The 19598-nt window shown below is 46.6% G+C and overlaps 1 protein-coding gene across 1 annotated transcript; it reads left to right on the plus strand.

The window, feature by feature from the left end:
* The first annotated feature begins 1282 nt into the window (after positions 1-1282).
* stum (stum, mechanosensory transduction mediator homolog) lies at positions 1283-19598 on the plus strand. Its single transcript, XM_023793347.2, has 2 exons — positions 1283-1615; positions 18571-19598. Exons 1-2 carry the CDS (start codon positions 1447-1449, stop codon positions 18849-18851), a joined length of 450 nt encoding a protein of 149 aa, XP_023649115.2. The 5' UTR covers positions 1283-1446; the 3' UTR covers positions 18852-19598.

A 19598-nucleotide genomic window follows, 5' to 3' on the forward strand; every position in this document is an offset into this window, starting at 1 on the left:
ATATATTCGGTGCATTTGTTTTGTACCATTCTAGAACCACGTCGCTTTTAACTGCCGTAACTACATGTTCATGAATTAACCAGCATTGCTTTCAGTGACCAAACTAGGGTGGAGCTTTGGCCGAGGTGATTTTGTACTGTTGAGCACAAGAGAAGGCGCGTTCCGCCATTGCTTAACAAGCACAGCACTCTTGTTAATTAAAAAAAAAACTTCATAGCTTTAGGTTAGCAGTGTTTATTGCTGAACGTTACGATTTTTATTGACCTCCATGCAAGATTAATTGTCTATAAGAAACGCCCACGATTAACTCCTCTGTGATCTTTCTAGGTTAGACTTAGACGATGTTACTGATCCCAATGAGGAGGAAAGTCTTTGGGTCCAGCAGCAGGTATACAGATATAAATAGGATGAAAACAGTTGCAGTAAGGAAAGTGGTATATGAAATGTATGTAAGGCCTAATATACATTCGTACTGAAAAAAAGACTATTAACAGTTTAAAGTAGATACATATATGCAATTACTATCAATATAGTGCAATGTTATTTATTGCGCAAGACAATAATATATGTACCTTGTGTATCTCCCCCTGTGTCCTGATACAAGACCTGCCGTGGACACAAAGAGGAGCGGTTTGTTGTGAAGTCGCAGACAGCGCCATCTGCTTTCCCACTCATGTAAGTGCAGCAGGAATGACTATAGGGTCAGTGCTGATAAAGACGGTCACGCAACAAGCGTCAATGTCCATTCATTTGAAAAACACTTATATGCACATTCTTTCCTTTAACTGCCTTAAACATTATAGAATTCCATCCAACCATCTTCCACACGCTTATCTATAGGAGCCTACAGGTTTTAGAGAACCACGTGCTTTCTGATTAATCTATGGTATATCCATGTCAAAATAATTCCATTATCATACAAGATCAATGTTTTGCTTTCTAAATTTTCACAAAAAGCCTGAAACCTTTTACCCTACACCATAAATTTCATAGGTCCATTAGAAAGCTAATGTCAAGCCATGTTTTCAGAATCAAAAGAAGCTGGCAATCTTACAACAACAATAACAGCCATAATAATAATAATAATAATAATAATAATAATAATATTGCCCTCTCCATTTTTTCCCTGGCTCACAACAAGTTGTTTTTGGAATGAAATCAGGAGAATTTAACAATCATACTTGAACAGTCTAATAGTCCCCGTGGGAAAGCTCAGCGTTCGTGTAGATGACAGCAGGATCCTGTCACTTTAAATGTGTCAAGTGAAATTAAATCTGGTCCGCCGGCTGATCTCAAGTCCGCGCGAAGGAGGAGGCGGTGGGAGTGACAGTGCTTACTCCCAGTCCGCCCTGCACAGTTGGACATCTCTACTGGAGTACCGTCGCTTTTACTTCTGCGGGGTCATACCAGCAAGACCGACCGGAGGACAAGGAGCAGTTTCCTGAGATGGACCACAAAGACACGGAGATGAACGAGAAAGGAGTGTCTTCTTCCACGAGTGGAGTTGTGGTCCAAGTACGGGAGAAGAAAGGACTTCTGCGCGCGGCGATACCGTGCATGCCTTTTCCTGTAGCGGTCATTTGCCTCTTCCTCAATACATTCGTACCTGGATTAGGTGAGTTATCTTCATCTAAGGGCAACGAATTGCGCGGTCTCTTTCAACATTTATATAAAGTCACATCAAATCATGATAAACCATTGTTGCCATTCTGCAACCTTTGTTTATTGTGCCACAAAAATGTACTGTAGGAGTTCTTTAATTTCCTAAATGATGCTCTTATCCTGGAGCTAGTTTTTATCTTGACACTTAATGTTGCACGCGATTTACAAATAAGGAGAAAGTATTGGTATTTCTGGGTTATCATCCATGTTCATCTTGATTACAAAGCAGGGAACACTAAACTTTCCTCCTCTGGGACAAATCTCAGCGCCGTGTTTCCCTGAAATAACAGTGCTGCCTACTTCTTAATTTAAAGCAAACAATTGTGAATCTGAGATAAAAATGTTACACGCCAAAATGAATAACGCATCGATAAGAGATGTGTTGCTATACGGAAGGTTGCACTCCACTAAGTCCCAAATCAAAGATAACATATAAATCTTACTTGTACAAGAGAACACACTTCCAGTATGTAATAATGTGTAATTACGTTTGAACTCATGTTAATGAACACTTTTAATGCCCTGATATGTGTGAAAATGTTTCTTACTTAAATTTCAACATCCCTTGCCTCTTGTGAGTCTAGTTTAAATACCATGAAATGTGCACGTGTAAGAGTATCTTCACCGGCTTTAAGTGCGAGATTACAGCGATTCCTTGGGTAATTGGTTACACTGGTCGTTAGATACGATGTCGGTACCTTTACCTCAAACCTGTGCAAAAATAACTAGTCAACGAGTAGCGTAACATGCGCCCACGTTATTAAGAATAACCTTCACCTGCTGCACTCCGATTCCATCGCGTATCGCCTGCTCATTTTAAGTCTGCTCACAACCCTCATAAATTGTATTGACGGCGTTATACTGTTGCTCTTTCCTCTTGACAGTCTTGGTGTAATTCTTCCCCTCCCCCATGGCCACCGTGTCGCCTCGGCCAATTTCCAGGTGACACCGAGGTCCCTTGGGGAGTTCCCTCCCCAAGTATCTCCTTTGCCCAGCTTCTCCTCAAGCTTTGAGAGAAATGAGTCTGGACGTTAATAGTAAATAATAGTAACCCTGATTTTCCATACTTAATGTCCTACAACCCATCACTGTAACACTGAATCAAATAAGCTTGCTTTGAGTCTCATAGAATAAGATAAGCGAATCAGGATGTCCTATGCTGAAGAATACAGCGTTGTTCCTTAAATGAACAATTTATTGTCTTAATTATATTAATGTTGAGTGCACAGTAAAATGGGGTTTGACATATGGAATGGGAGGCACCGACTGCATGGCGGTCTTTATCAATACTGCCTTCTCTTCAAAGACACATACACTGTAGCCTATATGCAGCTCCTGGCAAAACATTCCTTTCCCTTGATATGAAAAGGACTGATTGAGGAATGGGAGTCGTGTTCCTGCTTGCTGGCAACCCAGATATCATCTTAGCAGGAAACTGGAGCGTTGCCCCAAATGCTAGTCACGGGGGTGTTAATGCTGCCCCATTACCGAGCCTCAGTCTAACGGCTGGCTTTGCTCTATCTGTTTCATAAATACACCCTGAGTCGTTATTTTTTTCCCTTATTCCCAGTGGCAAGGTGTACTTTGCGTTCATCAGCACTAAATAAGATCTATTGCTTTTAATTTCACATTCCGCTACCCATTCTCATCCGACTGTAGAATAATGTAATAATTAACAGCGCTAAGTGTAAAGCGGACCCGTTCGTCTACAGAGAGATGGCGTGCAAGGGTGCTAGAGTACGCATTTAAATAACCATGCTAATTAGACATGAGGCAGTCTGTGCTGAGATCTAGTGAAGATGGATGAGCTGCGCTCATTTTCATTGTTATTAGTGTGGTTTAGTTATCGTGATGTGAGGCTGCTTTGTCTTTTGCCGTGAGCGACTCCATGGCATTGTTTGTTTTTTTTTGCTAAGGGTCTCAAAAAGCCTACAATTGCAAGGGATTTTAAAGTGTGTGTTTAGTGGAAGAAGGATGATTAAAATTCTGTTATATGTTTAACTCGGACTAAAAGCTTGTTGGGAGTGAAGCCACTTGTGGATTGCGCCTTCGCTACTTCATGTTTACGCATTCCTGTGATGCCTCACTCGCATTTACATAAATTCATACTATCGATCATACCGCTGGAGAGAGTTTGATTTCGTAGCTGATGCAAGACTGCTGCGAGATAAAGGATGGATGACGCTAAAGCTAGCAAATTGTTGGAGGTGTTTACTGAGATCTTCTGACCTCCTGCCCCGCACCACTTCTGCACGGGGTACTAGCTAAACGAATCCAGAAAATATCAAGTTTTGCGCAGCGTTTGGAAATTCTTAACGCTCTCCTGTTAAATATTGTAATGGTTCTGTGGGAGCTCTCATTGGCTGTTGTGGGAGGTGCATTATGGGAACAGGGATTATGCTGGAGTTTTGTTCATTATGTGTGCATGTTCTGGGCTTGCAAGTAAAAGAGCAAGCTGCACATGTTTCTTTGTGTTGTGTTGTGTTGTATGAGCAAGCTGATGATGGATGTCCAGATTCACCATGGATGTAACAGGTATGGCAAATGATAACTCGGTGGGTCTGGCCTCTATTATCAAGCTTGCTCACAGGTTTATGCTTGTGCCCATCCTAGCCTCTAGGAGATGCACTGGTAACAGGTTGGCCTTTTTAAAGGCTGGTAAAAACAAATAATAAAACCTGGCCGGTTCCATTACTGGTTCAAGAGCATAACTTGTGTGTGAGTTCGTCATTAGCAGCTCTTTTCCTCAAGAGAATCGCTACACTGGTGTCAGAAGTGGGATGGATATCACCATGCTCCAGGAGGTTGAGCGGCTGATTGAACGACTGGAAGGAGACTATAAGAAAACCCGGGAAAGACTTGACAAACCGGCGGGAAGCAGCGCCCCCAGACGGAAGCGGCAGGCAAGCGCTGACGAAGTGGCGAGCAGCCTCCCGCCGGAAGAAAATGGCGCCCCCGGAGGCTGGCGGGAGTACTGCAATGGGTTGCCACAGGATAAAGGCAGCGCCTCCAGAGATCGGCGGGAGCACAGCGCCCTCATAGAGCAGTGGAGCTCCGCTCCTCATCCGGAGAGTAGTTGGAGGGGCATAAATCACGCCCACGGCAGGAAAAACTGTTTGCCTGCCATGGCGATTGACGAAACACCGCCTGAAGCCAGCGAACAAAGGCCAGTATCTCCAGATGGCGGCGACGGCCTGTTAGTGCGGGTAAACCCAGCCGCACAGCAGAACACCAACGCAGGGGTCAAGCTTCCATCGTACAGGGGCCTCGGCCCACCTGATGCGTTTATCCACCAAGTGCAGCTGGCGGCGGGGCTGAACGGCTGGAGCTCGAGGGAAACGGCGGTTCGCGTGGCACTTACGCTGGAAGGTGCGAGCCTCAGCGTATTGGAAGACCTGCAAGGAGAAGAGAACTTCAATTGGAGTGAAATCAAAGCGGCGCTGCTCCGTCGTTTTGGCCGGCCGGCATGGGCAGAGGATGCACGGTCAGAGCTGGCAAGCAGACAACGTCGACCGAGCGAGCTGTTGGGGGCATTCGCGAGTGACCTGAGGCAACTGGCGAGGAGAGGGTTCCCCGACTTCCCAGTAGCGGCCCAGGAGGAATTAACCCTCCACGCGTTCCTCAGGGGACTTTGGCCCGAGCGACTTCAAGAGCACACACAGCTGGTGGGGCCGCGCACATGGATGGAGGCCTTGGCTGTGGCCGAGAAAGCTGAGCACGTACTCAAAGCACAGCCTAAGCGTCGTGGTGCTGCGGAGCGGCAGGAAGAACAGAGCCAGCGGCAGTGTTTCCAGTGCGGCGCGGCGGGACATATCGCCCGGTACTGCCCAGCTAACCGCCAGGGGGGCAGGGAGCAGCCACCGCAAAGACAGCCACCGTTAAACGACGAGGAGGTGCCGAGGCGGGGAGCTCGTCACCTGGCAGAGTAGTCGCCTCCCCACATGGACCGTTCAGCGCTCGGCTTGGGCATACAGGCCTCTATGTGGAGGGAACATTTGGGGGTGTAAGATGTATTGCTTTAATAGACACTGGATCAACTGTTTCTCTTTTCCGTGCGGGGAGGCCTGGGGGAGGCCCCATCGGAGTGACTGAGAACACCGCTATGGAGAGTACGGTAAGAACGGTCACAGGTGAGTGCGTGGCCATGTCTGAAAGTAGGCGAGTTAATGTTACAATTGGCACGACGACTCTAGAGCACCCGTTCTTAGTAGGCAACATTAAAGATCGCTGCATCATCGGGCTGGATTTACTTCAGCGCCTTGGTGCAGTGATCCATGTAGAGCGAGGGGGCATGCGTGTTGGTCGAGAATGGGTCAAGCTGCTTAGCGGGCATGAGGCTAGAGGTGCACGTGCGTTGGCGAGCCAGACGTCAGGGGTAATTGAGTCCGCGGGCGAAATTGAGGCGTTGCAGGAGCTGGAGGCTCGTAGCTGCAAGGGGTTAAATGTGGAACAGGCCGAAGCGCTAACGCAGCTGTTAGCCACGTATAAAGACATCTTCGCGCTAGATGAGCGAGGCTGCACTCGCACCAACCTTGTGCAGCACCACATTAATACAGGGAATGCGGCACCAATTCGCGAGCGGCCTAGGCGGCTTCCGTTGGCCAAGCGCGGGCCAGCGGAAGAGGGAATCGAGGAGATGTTAGCGAATGGGGTTATTGAGCCATCAAATAGCCCGTGGTTGGCACCAGTAGTCTTGGTGAGGAAAAAGGACGGGGGGTGGCGGTTCTGCGTCGATTATCGGCGGCTCAACGGGGTGACGCGTAAAGACTCGTACCCACTTCCGCGCATCGACGAAGCCCTGGACCGAGTCTCCGGGTCCGCATGGTTCAGTTCGCTAGACCTGCGCAATGGTTATTGGCAGGTGGCGCTGGCCCCGGAGGCTCGGCCCAAAACGGCGTTCTCGATTGGCCAAGGTCTGTGGCAATTCCGAGTCATGCCGTTCGGGCTCTGTAACGCCCCAGCCACCTTCGAACGCTTGATGGAGCGCGTGCTATCAGGCATTCCCCCATCACGCTGCGTCGTCTACCTCGATGACCTATTGGTGCACGCAAAAACTTTCGACGCTGAACTAGCACACCTGAGCGAAGTCTTCGAAGCCATACGGCGAGCGAAGCTAAAATTACACCCGCGTAAGTGTCACCTGTTTCGGCGTGAGGTGACCTTCCTGGGCCACGTCGTGAGTGGAAAAGGGGTAGCGACTGACCCAGCAAAGGTTAGCGCGGTGAAGGAGTGGCCTGCACCCAACAACATTCGGCAGCTACGGAGCTTCATGGGGCTAGCCTCGTATTACAGGCGGTTTGTACGGGACTTTGCCACAATAGCGAGCCCACTACATCGGCTCACTCAAAAAGGGGCTGTGTTTGCGTGGGGCGAAGACTGCGAGCGTGCGTTTTCCACCTTGCGTTCCGCATTAGTCACGGCACCCATTTTGGGACACCCAGACGCCACTCGGCCGTTCGTGCTCGACACCGATGCGAGCAACGTAGGCATTGGAGCTGTTTTGGCTCATGAAAATGGTCCAGTATTAGCCTATTTCAGCCGCGCACTGTCGAAGGCAGAGAAAAACTACTGCGTCACGAGGAGGGAGCTTTTGGCGATAGTGGCTGCGGTGTCGCACTTCCGCCCATACCTCTACGGCCAAAAGTTCCACCTCCGCACTGACCACGCCTCCCTGACGTGGCTCATGAATTTTAAGGAGCCAGAAGGACAACTCGCGCGGTGGTTAGAGGTACTGCAGTCATACGATTTCTCAATTCAGCATAGGGCAGGGCGCTTGCACGGTAATGCTGATGCGCTATCGCGGCGTCCGTGTGGCGACTGCAGACACTGCTCACGCGGGGAGGAGGGCGAAGCGTCAGCACGCGGGGAGATTGTGCGGGTAATACAAGACTGTGAGATAGCTGAATTTGACCGCACGCGGTTGAGCGAAGAGCAAGGGAAAGATCCTGTAATTGGTTCAGTATTCCGCTGGGTGCGCGAAGCGGCAAGGCCAGATTGGGCGGCAATCAGCGACACGGACAAAGAGCTTAAGGCATTAGCCTCGCAATGGGAGAGCTTGACAGTGAGGAGTGGTGTGCTATTCCGCTGCTGGAAAAAGAGCAACGGGGGAAGCATGTATTTTCAAACAGTTGTTCCGCGTTCGCTGCGTGAGAGCGTGTTAAAATTGGTACATGGCGCAAAGGGTGCAGGGCACTTCGGCAAAGCTAAAACCTTAGCCCGGTTACGTCAGCGGTTCTATTGGCCCGGGGCACATAACGATGTGGCGCTTTTTGTCCACCGCTGCGACGCGTGCACGGCGAAAAAAGGGCCGTCGCAGCGCTCACGCGCCCCGCTGCAGGAGTTTCGAGTGGGGGCGCCCATGGAGCGTGTAGGTGTAGACGTGCTAGGGCCTTTTCCAATATCCGAACGCGGAAACCGTTACGTGATAGTGGCCATGGACTACTTTACGAAATGGCCTGAAGCTTACGCCGTGCCCGACCAAAGTGCCTCGACCACGGCTAGTGTTCTGGTGGACGAAATGTTTGCGCGCTTTGGAGCTCCAGAAGAGCTCCACAGCGATCAGGGTCGAAATTTCGAAGCAGAGGTGTTCGGCAAGGTGTGTTCGCGGCTGGGGGTGCACAAAACACGCACAACGCCACTGCACCCCCAGAGCGACGGCCTAGTCGAACGATTTAATAGAACATTAGCCACTCAGCTCGCCATTTTGACCTCACAGCACCAACGGGATTGGGACCAGCATTTGCCCTTGGTGCTGTGGTCTTACCGTACTGCGGTTCAGGAATCCACCCAATCCACCCCCGCAGCGTTAATGTTTGGGCGTGAGCTGCGCACGCCAGTGGATTTAGTGTTTGGGCCTCCCCCGGAGGCTGAGGTGCCTGGCAAGCCAGGCTTGGAGTATTTTGGCCACCTCCGGGAGAGACTCCGCACGGTGCACGAGCTCGCACGCCAGTCATTGGAGGAGGCTGGGGCGAGGCAGAGGCGCGCGTACGATGCGCGTGCCCGTGGGCGCAGTTTTGCTGCTGGCGAGCGAGTTTGGGTGTTCAACCCCACGAGGAAAAAGGGGGTGTCGCCCAAGCTCGCATCGCATTGGATCGGGCCCTGCGCTGTGCTGGAGCGCCTCTCGGAGGTGGTCTACAGGGTGAAGCTGAGTGAAAGGGGTAGAATTGTGGTTTTACACCTGGATAGGTTAGCTCCTTATCAACCACTTGCCACGGATAAGGGGTTATGTTCTGATAGCAAGCACGACTGTGTTGCAGGTTCGAGCCCCTTGGAAGCCAGTATTGGCCCCGCAACCCCCCCCCAAGCGCAGGCGGAGCCGGGAGGGCGCAGTGTGCGCCGTTCGGGCCGGAGGAGGAGAGCCCCCCCTGCCCTCACTGACTTTGAGCTTGACTTTGCGGCTGGGGACAGCCGGAACTGAGGGGGGGGCAGTGTAATGGTTCTGTGGGAGCTCTCATTGGCTGTTGTGGGAGGTGCATTATGGGAACAGGGATTATGCTGGAGTTTTGTTCATTATGTGTGCATGTTCTGGGCTTGCAAGTAAAAGAGCAAGCTGCACATGTTTCTTTGTGTTGTGTTGTGTTGTATGAGCAAGCTGATGATGGATGTCCAGATTCACCATGGATGTAACAGGTATGGCAAATGATAACTCGGTGGGTCTGGCCTCTATTATCAAGCTTGCTCACAGGTTTATGCTTGTGCCCATCCTAGCCTCTAGGAGATGCACTGGTAACAGGTTGGCCTTTTTAAAGGCTGGTAAAAACAAATAATAAAACCTGGCCGGTTCCATTACTGGTTCAAGAGCATAACTTGTGTGTGAGTTCGTCATTAGCAGCTCTTTTCCTCAAGAGAATCGCTACAATATTGATCGCCTCTGCTGAGATTGATCACGTGTCTCCTAAATCTGAAGTGGAGGCTGTGTAACCCCAGTCAGGCAAGGCCAGTTGGCTCAGCTATAAAGTTAATTAATCAATTAAAGGCTCTAAGGGGTGGTCATGGACACCATCAGTACATATGGGGGTCACCTCACATCAAAATAATAAGCACGAAATATGCATTATTTTATTTTCTAAGCATAATGTAGAAGAGAGAGACAATATATCTAGTCCCTGATGGTCACCCCAATCAAAATTTTCTACTGAAGCCACTGATTGAGGGCTGTTTAAAACAGCGGACTCTGTCAACACCAGACCTACATATAGGTTTTGGTCATATCACATTGTCTTCCAAAATAAGAATGAATGCTGGATATTTCTATTTTGGGGGGTTTACCAAATGTCCCAGGGGACCTATTTTAAATGTTCTGTTGCCCTCCAGGGGGCTCCATGACAGCTGAGGCTACAAGAATGCTACTTTAACTGTCTCTGAGCTTCCTGTATCCTAATAAAACATACTGCAGCATATGACATCCTGGGTGCCTTCACTGCTGGTTTGAAGCGAGGAGCCAAAAGGGCGGAATCCCACTTTGAGGCAAACAACAGACCCAAAGCCCAAACAAAAGCTGCATATGTATTTATTCATGCTCTTGAAAGAAGACTTTTTCCCATGGTCTCGTCGGCTGCTGCGGTATCGTGAATTCTCATCAGTCTCACGTCCCGCAAAACTTTGTTGACAGATATCCAAAATATTTCCTCCCTGAGAACCAACTGTGAAGTTTGTAATCTTATGTGGGAGAGACCAAGCTTTGCAGAACAGGATTTGTTTCAGTACTGGCCTAGAAGGCTGGCATACAAGGAGGGAATCTGTGCCGAAGACTGGAACTTAAAATGAAAAACAAATAAAGCCATGTGTTCACTGATATCCACGTAACAGGTGGCCTTTCATTTATTTTATTAATATAATTATTTTAGTTGTTTAGTAAGCATCTATATGCAAAGCAACATAAATAGCATAATACCACAAATAAATACTTCTCATGAGTATAGAAATAGACCCTCTTTTTGGATTTGATCCATAGCCATTTAACTGATATCCTACTCAGCATACCATCTGAATCACATCTGAATCATACTTATGAGGTGTCCTGTAACTTTCTAGGCTTAAACAATAGGATGAATGAGCACAGAAGAGCAACAGGTACTGTAGCAGAGGGTCATAGACGTGAAACCCAAATGTTGTTGGTTTGAATCCCCAGAGTGGCTGCATTTTTGGAATTACAACAAACTCGGGCATATAAAAAGTGTACCCTTTCAGCTTTATAATGGATGGCATGTTTGTGCAGGAGAGATTTAATGACTATAACTTGCCCTTGTATGGTACCCCTTCTGGACCTGCAATCTTTCATGTTCCTCTTCATTGAACTTGTTACAATACAACAGTGTCCTCCAAGCTTATTGCTTATGTGTTTTTTCTTCCAACCAAAAAAAGCAATCTGGCTACACTGAAAACACTGATGTTTTAGATGTGAGGAAAACATTCCTCACTGGAAAGCATTCACAGAAATACTCTATAATTATCAAAGGGAAATGTTTCAGTAAACGTAACAATTAGGTTTTATAAAAACACAAGTGTAAAAACAAAGTATAAGGCCATATTTATATTCAGGTATCCCTGTTTTTTTCTATAATGGATTTGTGTATCGGTGTGGGAAAAAAATGCATCAGATTCTTGCAGTGTGTGCTTTGCAGTAATTTGCTCCTTCCTGAAATTGTTTTTTTTATTTTGCAGTGCAATACTTTGTAATAATGCTGGAGCCAGTTTGAGCTCTTAAATTTTGCATGCAAGACCCAGCAGGAATGCACTTTTTGTTTGTAGGGCCTGAGAGGAACAGGGTTTCCTTCAAAATGATCACTCTCAGTCTGCCGAATGGCTCAAACAGCAACTTTAATCTGTCGGTTTGCCAGTTGTGACCAAGAGTCCGCTGGAGATGGAAACATTTGGTACTAAGGGAGGTTTGTGGCCAGTGTGGCTCCTTAGTTGTGGGTGTTGCATGGTCTTAAGTACTGCATTGAGCTGCAGAGTAATTTGCAGTTTCAAAAAGATGGCAGAAGCACAGGGATCATTCACTGAGTAAGCTATACATACAATCAAGGGATTACAGAGTCATTCTGGGATTTTTTAAATCATAATTGGCCGAGTACAACTTTGAATTATACAAATGGAAAATCACAAGTCAATTCATTGGCTGAAGTGTCTCCTGCAGTAAAAGGGGAAATTCTTTATACAGATACACTTTTGTTTTCCATTCATGGACAGGCTATTCCTTGGAAACACTCACACTCAGCACACGAAAGTTTATGTATAACAAGTAGGGTGTACGTGCATCTAGGTGGTCAAGAAAAAAAACTGAAACAAAGCCAGACTCACCATGAGCATTTACAAAGCCATACTCACCACGAGCATTTACAAAGCCAGACTCACCATGAGCATTTACAAAGCCAGACCCACCACGAGCATTTACAAAGCCAGACTCACCACGAGCATTTACAAAGCCAGACTCACCACGAGCATTTACAAAGCCAGACTCACCACGAGCATTTACAAAGCCAGACTCACCATGAGCATTTACAAAGCCAGACTCACCACGAGCATTTACAAAGCCAGACTCACCACGAGCATTTACAAAGCCAGACTCACCATGAGCATTTACAAAGCCAGACTCACCACGAGCATTTACAAAGCTAGACTCACCATGAGCATTTACAAAGCCAGACTCACCACGAGCATTTACAAAGCCAGACTCACCACGAGCATTTCACTGTCACAAACATTTCATCATTGACAGTTCGGAGGCTGGAAGTAGAGTCTCAGCTCTCAGGAGTGTTTTTCATTTATACTGTAGATGTATTAAGCAGCACGTTAAGTTACATTGACTTATGTGTGTAAAAAGGTAACTAATAGCCATTAATACTTCTCCTATGGGACTTGGGAGCACTATGTAAAATGATTTCAAAATGAATGCGGTCTCTTGTGGTCTACCCCCCATGGTAACACCAAAATGCTGTCATTAACCTCCATTGCCCAGTAGCTGTTGCATAATACATTATACATATAAAGATTTTTTCTTTCTCGTTGTTCCTTCACATGGGGGATGGTGGAGTCTGAGCTTTTACCTTCAGTGCAATGGCTGTCTTTGCCAGACTTACAGTAGCTTAAGGTACAGGATAATAACTGTCTGTACCAGACTTACAGTAGCTTAAGGTACAGGATAATGGCTGTCTGTACCAGACTTACAGTAGCTTAAGGTACAGGATAATAACTGTCTGTACCAGACTTACAGTAGCTTAAGGTACAGGATAATGGCTGTCTGTACCAGACTTACAGTAGCTTAAGGTACAGGATAATAACTGTCTGTACCAGACTTATAGTAGCTTAAGGTACAGGATAATGGCTGTTCGTACCAGACTTATAGTAGCTTAAGGTACAGGATAATGGCTGTTCGTACCAGACTTACAGTAGCTTAAGGTACAGGATAATAACTGTCTGTACCAGACTTATAGTAGCTTAAGGTACAGGATAATAACTGTCTGTACCAGACTTATAGTAGCTTAAGATACAGGATAATGGCTGTTCGTACCAGACTTATAGTAGCTTAAGGTACAGGATAATGGCTGTCTTTGCCAGACTTACAGTAGCTTAAGGTACAGGATAATAACTGTCTGTACCAGACTTATAGTAGCTTAAGATACAGGATAATGGCTGTTCGTACCAGACTTATAGTAGCTTAAGGTACAGGATAATGGCTGTTCGTACCAGACTTATAGTAGCTTAAGGTACAGGATAATGGCTGTTCGTACCAGACTTACAGTAGCTTAAGGTACAGGATAATGGCTGTTCGTACCAGACTTATAGTAGCTTAAGGTACAGGATAATGGCTGTTCGTACCAGACTTACAGTAGCTTAAGGTACAGGATAATGGCTGTTCGTACCAGACTTATAGTAGCTTAAGGTACAGGATAATGGCTGTTCGTACCAGACTTACAGTAGCTTAAGGTACAGGATAATGGCTGTCCATACCAAACATATAGTATCTTAAGGTACAGGATAATAGTTGCCTATACTGCAATGAGAGTAGCTTAAGATATAGGTTAATGGCTTTTCATTCTGAATTGATTGTAGCTTAAGGTACAGACTAATGCTTGTCAGTACAAGACTCATAGCAGCTTAAGGTAAAGGATAATGACAGACTTTTAAGGTACTGGGTAATAGTGGCTTATTGTAAATAACAAAGATTGTCTGTAGCTGACTAATAACGACATGTTGTACAGGCTAATGGCTGCCCACAGTTGACTCACAGGTACTTCGTCGGCCATAATATGCCTTCACAGCATTGCTGCACATGGATGCATCCTTAGCGATGTCTTTCTGGAGTTAGTAGTGATATTTTAGAAAGGACCGATTGCACTATATACATGAACAATGTGTAAAACTGTAAAGATAAGAGTGCTGAACATCCTCTGGAGATGTGAGAACAGAGAGGCAGCCCTGTCTTCTTCTATGATCTGTTCAGAGGGCACTGTGTACATTGCAACTGGCCTTGGCATTCATTAGTTCTGATAAATGACTGCCATTCCACCTTAAATACATTAGTGCACAGCAGATGGAAGATCAGACATATATTTATACTCATGATAAATTTGTTAAGATTTATTGTAATTACACAGCCATGGGCGGCATCTTTATATCTCCGAAGTAAGCCTGATTTTGAAGCTGGATGTTGAAGGTTGGCGAGAGAGGCCCATAGTTTTTTTTTTTCACATCCCGAACAATGCAGACGATGCCTTATTTTATAGTTAATATCGCCGCGCATGTGTTACGTCAGCCATTCATGAAGAATTGCCCACCTCTCTGTTAAGACCTTAGAAGACCAGTGATTTATGACCGCAAACAACTAAGAAGCAGTGTTGGTACACAGAAGTGGTACCAGAAAACGCGGCCAGCCTGAAACCCAAGGAATCTTAGACGGGGTATGTTTAGTCGGGGACAAATTTCACAGAAGCCATTTTCTATTTTAAACTGGTGGTGTCAGTGTAGGTTTTCTTCCCAGAATGGTTTCGGTCACTTGGCAGGGGTCCAGCTGGGCTCTACTCGACTCCCTTGGAGTCTGGGAGCATTTAAACGCCCAGCATGTCCCTGCTGTGTTAGCGGGACCTGTAATGTAATCGAGCCTGAGATGTGGCGTCTTGAAATGACAGCTGGTTGTGCGGGTACCCCCAGGATAATGAGGTCAACCTGGAGCACAAGGAAGGGGACACCCTGAGAGGGAATCTGATCCATCACCAGAAACATACCCATACATAATCACATAATAAGTGGAACTTAGACACACCAGTTCACCTAAGTGTACATTTTAGTGATCATTGTTGACACACCACAGTACACAGTGCGCAACAACGAAATGCGTTCTCTGTATTTAACCCATATGTGACATCATGACATAGCAGGGGGCAGCTAATTCAGCACCCGGGGAGCAGTGCTTGCGGGCGGTACCTTGCTCAGGGTACCTCAGTGGTGCCTTGCTGGTCGGGGATTCGAACCTGCAATCTTTTCACAACTCTTGAGTTGTGAGGCCTCAGTGTTGCCAGAGCCGTTGCTACATATTTCTCATTATGTGTTAATTTTATTGTACATTTAACTGTTTATAAACCTTTCTGAAGTGTCAAAACTAGATCTGCTTACTAGGTACCTCACATGCTATATAAACCTTTTGCAAAATTTATATTCATACTTTTAACCCCTAAAGAAAGGAAAGACAAAATTAAATAAAAACGTGCAGTCTTCTCGTTTGCACTCGTGTCTCATGACAGAGCGTTCGCCGCGTCCTCTCCATCGGCTGGAGCTCCAGTAGACGCGTTCCTGCAGCTCTCAACGAAATGAGCGAACAAAAAAAAGACAGATCATTAACCTCCCACATCTTCAGTGGGCAGGGAGCACGAGCGCTTCAGGAAATTACAGCCGTGCTGGAAGCGCTCGATGGACACTGACATTCCCCACCCCGTTGTCTCTCACTCTTTGAATGGCTCAAACCCCCCTACCCCCATTAAGACATGCATTCTTGATGACTTCTTAATGAAATACTTTGGGACCCATCGGCGTTCTCGCCCCACCTGAACAGCGCTTCTAGAATGTTCCGGAGTTTCATTAACTGGGATTCAATTGGTAGAGCTGGGTTGGGGGCTGGTAGGGGTAACGCAGCTGCGTTGTGCCCCAGCTGTTGGTTACTATGGTAAAGAATATATTGCGGGTGCATCACAAACCATAATTACAGACCGCTTATTACCCAAGCGTTTACCTACAAACACATCATTGCCACGTGAATGAAGCTGAACCAGTCCTTGAATACAGAGGGTTTTTGTTCGGTTAGCAGGATATTGGTCATTCTTATAACCAAGTACACATAGTGCAAGCAGTGCACACTACAAAAGAATGAATGAATGAATAAATGCTGTGCAAGAAATAGCATAACAGAAAGGTGGGTGTGATATGTGCAGTTAAGACAGGAAAAGTCAGGCTGCAAAGCCAGCAGCTGTGAGGTTCTTGTCCTTGGCAGGAGACCACCCAGAAGACCATGGCATCACAAACCTTCTGCTGCAGTACTTCCCTGCCAAAGGCCCCCTGAGCTTTTCCCTAAAAGCGATGTCATCGTCTTCATATCTCGGTTTCTTGATGTCATTTGGAGTTTATCTCAAAAAAAAGAAGAGAAAAACGGAAGTGAGCCTACGGCACGTCATTCATTAATAAAGACGCTGGCACTGAAGTCGTATTTGGATTTATATGGTATAATTCACGAATAGTGTCTCACCGAGCGGCGTTATTGTGTTTCATTTAGACGGAAACCCTCCTTTGTCTTTCCGTGTCTCTCCGAGGGCGACGGCAGCACAGCACCAGCGCTCCACACCTGCAATAAAAAGGAGGCGTTCACACATGAGAGCATGAAAGGCTGATTTAATACGCAGCTGTCACACTGGGCCACACTGGGCCACTGCGGTGCTGACAGATTATGCTATGAAATACAACACAAAAACTCGGGAAAAGTACGTATTTAGAGAGAAAAAAGAAACAGAAAGAAAGGCATGATGGACATAAAGGAGATTAGAGGGAGCAGGGGGGCGCTGCTACACATTTTGGGCCCCCTGTCATTCAGGGGCCTTCGGAAAGCCCCCCCCCCCCCCCATTATGGCACCCCTGAGACAAAGAGCTGGTATTAGTAACATTTTTAAACTGCGCTCTTTTATTATATTTTTAGGCCAGAATGGGAAATGTGTAGATGTTCTGTTTTATCTTGAACATCCTCATGTGTTTGATTTTGCCTTATTTCTGGTCTGTGGTAATATTTATTTTTTTGTGGAGTGTTTTTTTTTCTTCTTAAACCTATTGTTGCTGGAAAATGAACCGGAGCTGAGATGTAGACAGTCAGGCGACTAATGGTCTCCCCAAGTAAAATTAAAAAGGGTTCCGACTGCCGGAACTTTCCTCGGCGTTATACATTTTGCGAAGCCTCCCCGAGAGAAAGCAGCCCGTTCCGGTCTGAAAATTCACAAATTTTAGCACAGAGTGTGAGAGGCGCCGTTCCCATTTTGTGTTCGCCTGCTCTCTAGGCTTCGTGAAGAGGCCCCTGCGATGAGGTGGGCTGGCGTGACTCACCAGTTCCCGCCAGAGACGGACGGCCTGCATTCTGCCCGTCCTGACCTCGAGCGGCTGCGCTCTGCACTCGAGTCCCGCTCAGTGCCTGTGCCATTTTAAACCATCCATCCAGCCCTTAAAAACGGCCCGATGAGAGCGTCGGGTCTCTCTGTTACCCCTCCTCTTGAATTCCACGTCTCCCTGCTTCCAGCCAGCCGGATGTGTTCTCATTCTTCTGATATTATAATAAGGAGTTTGCTTATTCAAGTATGAGGTGACAGGTTCCACAAACATTTTCTTCCACATATTGGCCCAAAGCTCATCTGCTGTTATGCTCGTGCAGCTGAAACTGTCCCACTGGAACTGAGAGAGGAAACTGCCCCAACTTCTGAGGACCCCAGTGTTGACAGCATTTCGTGGTAGCATTCATTAAGTATTTATATATGCAGATAACTGGATCTGAAAGGTAAGGGATGAATATATTTCATTTTAGGTTGGTGGCTTAGTAGGTAACGCTGGGCCTGGAGTTGTGCCGGTTTCTTCTTGCAGCTAACTGGAATGTCCGAATTGCCCGTAGTATGATTGTGTACAGTATGTGCCTGGTGGTGGGAACCCCAGTGCTGTGCCCAGTCCTGCCAGTGAGAGGCCCCACCTCACTGGCACCCTACCCTGGATAAATGGTTTGAAGATGGGTGCTTATCTTACCCTGCTTATCTTACCCTGTTTTTTTTGCAGTGAAATTGACTAATTGGCATGGTAACAAGGATCATTTTTGGACCAAATGTTCCATTCCAGTTCTGATTCTGGTACTTCTCCTTAAGGGTGAGAATAAGTGTCCCATTGTGACCAGTGAAAGATACAAACTGTAAAAACTGTGTCAGAGTCTAAGTCGGGCAGCGTGACCAGGAGGGATCACAGTTACCTGTATTAAATCTCACTGCCTGTCCACTGTATGCTGTGTTTAGTGTGAATGAGTGTCTTCTGTTCATGTTTTAGTTTTACACCCAGTGTGAGTGTTGACAGATATATCAGGGAAACCAATGCGCTATATTATCTTTGTTTTCAGCCAACCGAACCTGCAACATTGTCTTCCTCATCTGCTTGCTAGTGTTGTGATTGTTTGCATCAATTATCTAACTTTTCCCTGAAAATATTATATTTTACAATAAAGCTGGTTAACTGTCGCGTGATTCTGTTCGCCGTTCCAGCTTGAGGAACCCTCTCAAATGGAAAATAAGACATCTGCTGAGAAATGAATGGCAGTAACTTTGAAACGTCCTCCTATCATTTCTATTGCCCCCCCCCCCCCCAAGGTCTTACCTCATCTCCTGCTCTGCTCCTGCCATGCAGGTACCTTCGTCTCAGCCTTCACGGTGCTGTGCGGGGCGCGGACGGACCTGCCCGACCGGCACGTCTGCTGCGTTTTCTGGCTAAACGTCGCCGCCGCCTTCATCCAAATCCTCACAGCCATCGTCATGGTCGGGTGGATCATGAGCATATTCTGGGGCATGGACATGGTTATACTGGCGAGTATGTGTCACACTGTCACTACTCTCCACCACTCACACGCCAGCCTAGCACTTCCTACACTATCATTGTATTTTAATAATATTGTTATAGGTAGCGTATAATGTATGTGTGAATGTTATGTGTACCCTGAGAAGGCTTGGTGCCCCATCCTGGGTTATTCTCGGGCCTGGTCCATGTTTCCAGGATAGGTCTCCAGACCCCTGCAACCCTACATAGGACTAGTGCTTATAGAAAATTGATGGATGAATTGTTATTGTACCTAAAGCATTGTGATCTGTATGGCCATGTGATTAAGAACTATATGTCAGTTACCAAAACTGATCTTCAAGTCAATTGAATTATGAATCACTCATCAGAAGTGTAATAGCAGTTTCCGACATGCAGTGCTGCAGACCACTGTCCCGGGCTGCCTGACTGATATGACATTTCACATATTTATTTATAAACAGAAATTAGGTCGGTCATCTTTTTTTGCCCTTCACTTTGTGAATTCCAAAGGTCACCCAAAGGAAAATGAATTTTTTTCTGTATAATTTGTCTGTTTTGGAATTGGAATTTGGAAATGTATTTTTGCTGTGACTGAAACAGTGATTCATTTTGTTATTTTTCTTAAAGATGGTGATGTTGTGAGAGGCATGCTGGTGGTTAGGGTTAGTGGTTAGCGCTGTCACTTCAAGCCCCTGGGACTCGAAGACTCTGCCAGGGATCCGTGTGTGAGGTTTGCATGCTCTCCCCCTGTCATACTGGGATTTCCTTTAGGTCCCCCAGTTTCCCTCCACAGTCCAAAAACACACTGAGGTTGATTGGAGTTCCCAAATTGCCTATAGGTGTGCATGTGTGAGTGAATG

This window comes from Paramormyrops kingsleyae, chromosome 19, assembly GCF_048594095.1.
Source record: "Paramormyrops kingsleyae isolate MSU_618 chromosome 19, PKINGS_0.4, whole genome shotgun sequence".
Classification (NCBI taxonomy): domain Eukaryota; kingdom Metazoa; phylum Chordata; class Actinopteri; order Osteoglossiformes; family Mormyridae; genus Paramormyrops; species Paramormyrops kingsleyae.

Bases quoted from the DNA above. Each gene is read 5' to 3' on its own strand.
- stum (XM_023793347.2), top strand. From the start codon at position 1,447: ATGGACCACAAAGACACGGAGATGAACGAGAAAGGAGTGTCTTCTTCC. The intron at 1,616-18,570 runs GTGAGTTATCTT...CCTGCCATGCAG, and splicing joins TACATTCGTACCTGGATTAG to GTACCTTCGTCTCAGCCTTC.